The sequence below is a fragment of the Chrysochloris asiatica genome, unplaced genomic scaffold (genome assembly GCF_000296735.1).
Source record: "Chrysochloris asiatica unplaced genomic scaffold, ChrAsi1.0 scaffold00403, whole genome shotgun sequence".
In the NCBI taxonomy this organism is placed as follows: Eukaryota; Metazoa; Chordata; class Mammalia; order Afrosoricida; family Chrysochloridae; genus Chrysochloris; species Chrysochloris asiatica.
In genome coordinates this window covers 792687-800461 of record NW_006408921.1, presented here as the reverse complement: position 1 = coordinate 800461, position 7775 = coordinate 792687, and the positions used below count along the sequence as shown (strand labels likewise).

At 57.2% G+C, this 7775-nt stretch overlaps 1 protein-coding gene across 1 annotated transcript; it reads left to right on the top strand.

Annotated features, from left to right (window-relative positions):
- The first annotated feature begins 1703 nt into the window (after window positions 1-1703).
- On the top strand, window positions 1704-7549 carry SLC32A1 (solute carrier family 32 (GABA vesicular transporter), member 1). Its single transcript, XM_006876634.1, has 2 exons — window positions 1704-2358; window positions 5618-7549. Exons 1-2 carry the CDS (start codon window positions 1963-1965, stop codon window positions 6803-6805), a joined length of 1584 nt encoding a protein of 527 aa, XP_006876696.1. The 5' UTR covers window positions 1704-1962; the 3' UTR covers window positions 6806-7549.
- Window positions 7550-7775: the final 226 nt, after the last annotated feature.

The following is a 7775-nucleotide window of genomic DNA, read 5'->3' as shown; positions in this document are numbered from 1 at the left end:
TCTTGATTGGGGTGAAGGGCTTTCCTGAGCTCTAGAGGGAGGGATTAGGAACACCTCTGTCCAAATATGCTGGAGGTTCCCTATCTAAGCAGAAGGTTCCAGAAGACTAACTCGGAGAGCATGTGTGTGTCCTGGCAGCTCCAACTCGCTGGCCAAAGTCCTCAGAGCGCCCTATTTGTGAGCGGACCTGAATTGATCTATGAATACTGAAGGGAGCAGAAGACTGACGTTCCCAGAGAAAAAGAGCCTCGGCAAGAAGACATTGGGGACCTTTTAATTACTCCTTTCCTTCAGCCGTCCTCCCAGTCACAGCTGCTAAAGAAGGACTTGCCAGGTCGATGAGCGCTACGGTTTACAGTCCCCAAGGAGTCCAGGCAGAAACCCAATTGAGAACCACAGAGAGCAGCGGACCCCCCAAGGAGGCATCTACAAATGGAATCACACAGGCATGAACGCAAATAACCCTTTCAGTAATACATAGACACACGCGATCCTGTGCACACCTATGCACAGGGACACAGATCACCTCCGTAACAAACACGCAGACTCAAAAGCACACAAAACTACACATTCACAAACTACACAAGGTGACAAAACGCCACTCTCACCGTCACTCACAGATCCAGCCCAAAGATCTATCTGATGCAGCATCCGTCTTTGTCTCTCGGTCTCTCTCAGTCGCGCGCGCACACACACACGCACCACACTCAACTGAAACAGCTCAGGCTCCCACGACCCTGGCGGCAGCGGTCAGAGCAGCGCCGGAGAGCACCGCGCGTCCCCGCGCCCCGGGTCCTAAGCAGAGGTGATCTGCGCCCCTGTATAGCGGACTTCGGCTGCGCCCCCATATAGCGTAGGCATTCGTCGACCCGCCATGAAGAGGTTGGGAGGTGTCCTCACCAAGTCCTGCCTCCTTCCAACCGCACTTTTCCCCTACAAACGAAAAGAAAACGAAAAGCCAACCTTTCGCCTCCATTCTGCACACATTTGGAGAGCGGTTGGTGGGCGAGTGACCCACAGAATCGCTTTATCGCGCCGTCCCAGGACGCGCAGAGACAGCCCCCAGAGACGGAGCTCAGAGCTGGGCATCCTTGAAAGTGGCCCATATAGGACTCTTCTGCCCTCAAGTGGGGCTTGTGACCAGAATTAAGAGGAATGGTAAGAGACAAATAGACGTCTGGACGACCCGCGCCGCCAAAGTAGAGTAACTCAGTCCTACTGGCTTTCTGGGTGCCCAGGCCAGTCCTTAGTTAAAGAATCCCGGGCCTCGCGGCTCACGGACGTGGAAGGGGTTGTCTAGGGGCGGGGGGACCGCTAGAATCAGCTCTCAAGTGCCCCCTCCTTGCGGAGGCAAAGTGGGAAGGGCCAGGAAGAGAGCTTAGCACCTCCCCCAGAAATGCAGCACTCCAGCCCCCACTCCGGTCCTCCGCACCCCCTCCTTCTTGGTGCGCTCCCTTTCACCACCTTCCCAAGGGCGCCCTTTGCTTGCCCCATCTCCCTTAACCTGAATCCCGTCGTGCCTCTTTTCTCTCCTCGCCCCCTCCCCAAGTCCCCTGCCTCCGGGTGTTTCCCTTGCTCCAACCCTCCTCCTCCCCCTGGGTTCAGAGGAGCGGGAACGCAAAGGACTACGCACTGGTGGGGGCGCCGCGCCAGCCTCGCGTAGCTGCTCTGACGCCGCCGCCGCCGCCGCCCTCCGCAGCCCAGCCCGCGCCCCGCGGCAGCTCCGCAGTGCTCTCGCCGCCGCCGCTCTGCCAGACCCGCTGCTCGTCCGCCCGCCCGCCGGTCCCGTCCGGAGCGAGCCTGGAGCGCGGGCCGAGAGGGTCATGAGCCAGAGTGCCCCCGGGCGCTGCGGGGAGAGCAAGCGGAGATAGCGGCCTCGGGTCGTCCGGCCCTCGCTGCCTCGTCCTTGCATCCCCAGCTCCTTCTGTACTCCCCTGAGCCCCCTCGGGCTCGGCCGCCGCCATGGCCACCCTACTCCGCAGCAAGCTGTCCAATGTTGCCACGTCGGTATCCAACAAGTCCCAGGCCAAGGTTAGCGGCATGTTTGCCAGGATGGGCTTTCAGGCGGCCACGGACGAGGAGGCGGTAGGCTTCGCGCACTGCGACGATCTCGACTTTGAGCACCGACAGGGCCTGCAGATGGACATCCTGAAAGCCGAGGGTGAGCCCTGCGGGGATGAGGGCGCTGAACCGCCCGTCGAGGGAGACATCCATTATCAGCGCGGCGGCGGCGGCGTGCCTCTGCCGCCCTCGGGCTCCAAGGACCAGGCCGTGGGGCCTGGTGGCGAGTTCGGGGGCCAAGACAAGCCCAAGATCACAGCGTGGGAGGCGGGCTGGAACGTGACCAATGCCATCCAGGTGAGCGCGGGGCGCGGCGCTCCGCCGCGGGATTCTCAGCTGTGTGGGGGGGTGGGGGCATCCCACCCTCCAACCCTGTGCGCTGGGCTCTACCCAGAATGGAGTCTCCCGGGTGATTTCGGTTGCAGAACCCTCTCCTGTACCTGGGATTTTTCCTTTCCTCATCCCTCCTAACCCTAAACGGGGATCTCTGTCCCTGGTCGTGCCTCCCTCCCAAGACTCCATCCGCAGGACAGCCAGGCTGAGGCGCAGCCAGAGAGACACAGTCCCGAGACCCGGCAAAAAAACGGAAAATGGAGAACACACACCGCGGAGGGTTTGGGGAGGGGGTGGCTGAGGGAGAAAGAAAATCAGGATTCAAGGTAAAAGGTATGGCCTGGGTCTCTGGAATGGATTCACAGCTGCATTTTCAGGATGAAATTGCTGAGTCTGGGAGTCTCCTCCCCCGAGATTCACGCACAAACACGCGCACACACGTACCTAGGCAGGCCCACAACCCCCCTCCCCACAAACCAACACGCACGCACAGGCGCACGGGATATGCATCTATATAGAGACCAAGAAACTATCCCCACAAGCACCCTCCCCACAGAAGCGCATGCCTATACATACCAAACACGCTCACACCTTTTTAACCTAACCGTAACACACACACACAGACTCAAACACATGGAACCCAGCCCTCATTTTCAAAATGTAGCCATTGGGGACAGATTGAGACACACACATATGCACACACACAAGCATTAGTAGCCCCGGCGTTGCCTGCGAACATATTCACCCCTCTTTCCCGAAATTCCGGGTGTTCCGCAAGTTAATACAGAGACAGCTGTACCAAACCTGACCAAGCCACCACCCAAAGCGTATGGCAGCTCTGGTCTCCAAGCCCGCCAATCTTCCTTTCGATTACCAAACCCCTTTCCCCTACCCTACCCCCCTTCTACGCCACCCCAACCCTACCAGGCGGCTGCGAACTCCGCCAGGGTCAGGTTTGGAGCCCGCACAACGACCCCGGCGCTGGGCTGGGGCGTGCAGGATGCGGCTCTCGGGGTAGAGGAGGCCGCCGCCCCCAGGTGCCCCGGAGCCCTGCGGCGTGGCCCAGAGATGTCCCGGAAGCGTACAGTAGTTGGGGCGCAGAACGTAGACTTCCCGAGAGCGGTAGGAAATGGCGGGGTTGTTCCGGAACCCGGGCTTAGAGGGTTTACGCCCGGTCCTGAGAACTAGGCTGTGAGACACAAGACGCCTCTTGCTCCATGGGATCCGGAGGCCGAACTAGCCTTCGTTGCTACCCATTTGGTTGTCTGGGGTGTCTTGGTAGGCCGCGTTCTGGAGACCTGGAGGACAACCAGGACGGAAGGCTGGAGGCCCGTAGGCCTCCGTGGCCTTGGATTTCGTTAGGTTTTCTTCCCCAGTGGATTCTAAATCCTTCTTCCGCATGCGTTCAACCCAACCTCAGGACTGTGGCTCTAGATTCCTTAGGCTTTATCTAGTTTACGCGCCCGTGCTTTCGCACACACACACCCAACCCTCTTAGACCCGCAACTGCTATAATCTACCCGAAGTCCCCTTCTCTTATATCCAACCCATCACTGCACTGCCCTAAGACTCTTTACGGATAGCCCTGCACTCCTCTCCATCCCCGGAGCGCCTGAGGGCCCGCCCTCAAAAGCCCGAATTCTACATCTTCTGCCTTCGTTTGGCAAAGCCCCACCCTCAGGTCCTCTTCCTACCGAACCCATCTCTTTACCCTCCACTGCCTCCTTAAAACGTTTTCTTCTCCATTGTTGTTGTTAAGGGCCATTGAGTCGATTCAGACCCATAGCTACCCTGTCTGTATAAGGTTTCTGAGGAGCTGCTGGTGAGCTTGAACCGGCTACCTTGCTGTTCAAACCGACTTTGCAGTCCAGCACGTTAACCCACAACGCCACACCAGGACTCCGTTTCCACATTAGCACCTCACTTTATCCCCAACTTAAGTCCCCCTTCCCTTTTACATTTCTTAGCTCCTTCTGGCCCCTTCTCGCGTCTTCCTCCTCTTCCCGCTTCTTGGCCTCACTTCTGGTCCCATTCCCAAGAACTGCTTCCAAGTATCTTCACTTTTCCTTTCCCTCCCTGTGGCTTCACTCACCTCCAGTCCCTTCTTCATCTTCTAGACGTTAGTTCACCTTTCCTTCTCAGCCCCTCTCGCTCTCTTTCTCCATAAGTGATTCAACACCCAGACTCCCCATTAGATACCCCAGTACCCTTATTACAAACCAAAAATTAAAACAAAACACATCAACTGCCACAGTGTCATTCCGACTCATGTGTGCGCTGGTAAGTCCGTTCCACTCAGCGAGACTGTAAATCGTTTCCAGAGCAGAAAGCCTCATTTTTTTTTTCTCCCACGAAGAGGCTGGTAGATTCACACTATTGACCTTGTGGTTAGCAACCCAACTCTCGTAACCCACTAACCAGGGCTGCTTATATGACTGGAAGGGCGCTAAAGAGAGTGAGAGCGGGGCTTGCACCTCAGGGGAAGAGGGTTAAACCCCGGTGGCGCAATGGTTAAAGTACTTGACTACTGACCAAAAGCAGTTGGCGCCCACCAGCCACTTTTTTTTTGGGGGGGGGGAATGTAGCAGTCAGTTTTGATATTTAAGACTTTGGAAACCCTATGGGGAGTTTTACTCTGTCCTGGTCGCTGTGGGTTAATGCGTCAGACTGCAAAGCCATTTGAACTGCAGAGTCGGCGGTTCAAGCTCATCTGCTGCTCTTTGGAAACCCTATACAGGGTCGCTATGGGTCGCAATCTACTCGGCGGCACTTAACAACAACAACATACAGAGTCACTATGAGTTGTAACGGAGTCGACGGCATTTTAACAACAATAGGGTCACTGAGCCCTGGGGTGGCGCTGTAGGATAAGCACTGGACTGCAGTTCAAACCCAACAGCAGTAGTTCAAACCCTCTGACTCGAGGACCCACAATCACCAACCAACTCTGGCCATGCAAGGAGTCCTGGTGGTGCCATGGGTTAAACATTGAACGGCTAACCACAAGGTCAGCGGTGAAAGATGAGGCTGTCTACTCCCATAAAGAGCTACAGTCTCAGAAACCCCAAAGAGAGGTTCTACTCTGCCCTGCAAGGTCCCTAGAATCGGAATTGACCGAAAAACAAGTAATTTCCCGCAGTACACTTAGGCCACGCCCCCAGGGCCCCACTTCCAAAGCTGCGTTAGCTGAGCGCCTGCGTCTGGTTGCTTCTCCGCTCCACAGGGCATGTTCGTGCTGGGCTTGCCGTATGCCATCCTGCATGGCGGCTACCTGGGGCTGTTCCTCATCATCTTCGCCGCCGTTGTGTGCTGCTACACCGGCAAGATCCTCATCGCGTGCCTGTACGAGGAAAACGAGGACGGAGAAGTGGTGCGCGTGCGGGACTCGTATGTGGCTATCGCCAACGCGTGTTGTGCCCCACGCTTCCCCACGCTGGGCGGCCGCGTGGTGAACGTGGCACAGATCATCGAGCTGGTCATGACATGCATCCTATACGTAGTGGTGAGTGGCAACCTCATGTATAACAGCTTCCCGGGGCTGCCAGTGTCGCAGAAGTCCTGGTCCATCATTGCTACGGCCGTGCTGCTGCCCTGCGCCTTCCTCAAGAACCTCAAGGCCGTGTCCAAGTTCAGCCTGCTATGCACTCTGGCCCACTTTGTCATCAACATCCTGGTCATCGCCTACTGCCTATCGCGGGCACGTGACTGGGCCTGGGAGAAGGTTAAGTTCTATATCGACGTTAAGAAGTTCCCCATATCCATTGGCATTATTGTGTTCAGCTACACATCGCAGATCTTCCTGCCTTCGCTCGAGGGCAACATGCAGCAGCCCAGCGAGTTCCACTGCATGATGAACTGGACTCATATAGCTGCCTGCGTGCTCAAGGGCCTCTTCGCGCTCGTCGCCTACCTCACTTGGGCCGACGACACCAAGGAGGTCATCACGGATAACCTGCCGGGCTCCATCCGCGCCGTAGTTAACATCTTCTTGGTGGCCAAGGCGCTCTTGTCTTACCCGTTGCCTTTCTTCGCTGCTGTCGAGGTGCTGGAAAAGTCGCTCTTCCAGGAGGGCAGCCGCGCCTTCTTCCCCGCTTGCTACGGCGGCGACGGGCGCCTCAAGTCCTGGGGGCTGACGCTGCGTTGCGCGCTCGTTGTCTTCACCCTTCTCATGGCCATCTACGTGCCGCACTTCGCGCTGCTCATGGGCCTGACAGGCAGCCTCACCGGCGCGGGCCTCTGCTTCCTGCTGCCCAGCCTCTTCCACCTGCGCCTGCTCTGGCGCAAGCTGCTGTGGCACCAAGTCTTCTTTGACGTCGCCATCTTCGTCATCGGTGGCATTTGCAGCGTGTCCGGCTTCATACATTCGCTGGAGGGCCTCATCGAGGCCTACCGAACCAACTCGGAGGACTAGAGTTCCAGGGCGCCCCGGCCACGCCCCCGCGCTCTCCCCCACCGTCTCATCCACCCCTGCCCCCGCCTGCCCAACTCTCCTCCACCCTCCCTAGCCCCGTGCGCCCTGCCGCTGCGCTTGGGAAGCCAAGCTTGCAACATCTCTGGTTCCTAGTTTCTGATTATTCGGGGAATGGGGGGTGGGGGGATCGGGATCCATGATCCATCCCGTCTGCGTTTCTGTTGTTCTGTCTTTTCCATGACGCCCTGGTTTGGATGAGTCGGGCGAATTTGTGGGTAGAATTTTCTGTCCTTCCGGGAGCTGTCCCAACGCTAGGGTCCCAGCCACCGGGGAGGGAGGGGAGGAAGAGGGGACACAGCTCGCAGGCGCGAAAACGACCTTGGGGGGACATTTCACAACCATCCAGTGCTCGGAAATCTGCCGCGTCCAGTCTTTTCTAGCAAGAGCTCTTCCCATTCCGGAGACATTTCAATCCTGCAGCGGGAAAGCCTAGCCGGGAATTCCGTTTCTGGTGGGAGATTTCCTCCAGTTAAACGGATAGGCAAGAAGCCACAGGGGGCCATCTTGCCTGCCTGTTTTCAGGAATCCAAACTCATCTTGTGCAATTTATCAGATTGTGGAACTGTTCTACTGTGCGTGTGGTGTGTTCGTGGTGATAAGATGAAATGTATATCAGAAAAAAATCTATCTCTAACTTAGAGTGCGGTGCATAATTATATCCGCAAATAAAGAAGAAACAAAGGCGTGCGCGCAGCAGCATCATATGTCAGTTCTGCACGTTCTCAGGGGCCCAGGATCCCCGAGCGGTGAGTGACAGGGAGGCAGGCTCCCGCCTAGAGAAAGAGGCAGCAGGGGGCGGGAAGTGGTGGTGGAGGAGGAGGAACTGCTGCAGTGCTTAAAGCAATCCGAGGGAGCTCCGAGGTTGATTCGAACCTAGGCACCAAGAGAGATGAGCTCGAGGTGTCTGGGG

What these genes read in the sequence shown, in the direction of transcription:
- SLC32A1 (XM_006876634.1), top strand. Translation starts at nt 1,963, where the DNA reads ATGGCCACCCTACTCCGCAGCAAGCTGTCCAATGTTGCCACGTCGGTA. An exon ending in ACGTGACCAATGCCATCCAG is followed by an intron (nt 2,359 to 5,617) that starts GTGAGCGCGGGG and finishes TCCGCTCCACAG; the next exon opens with GGCATGTTCGTGCTGGGCTT.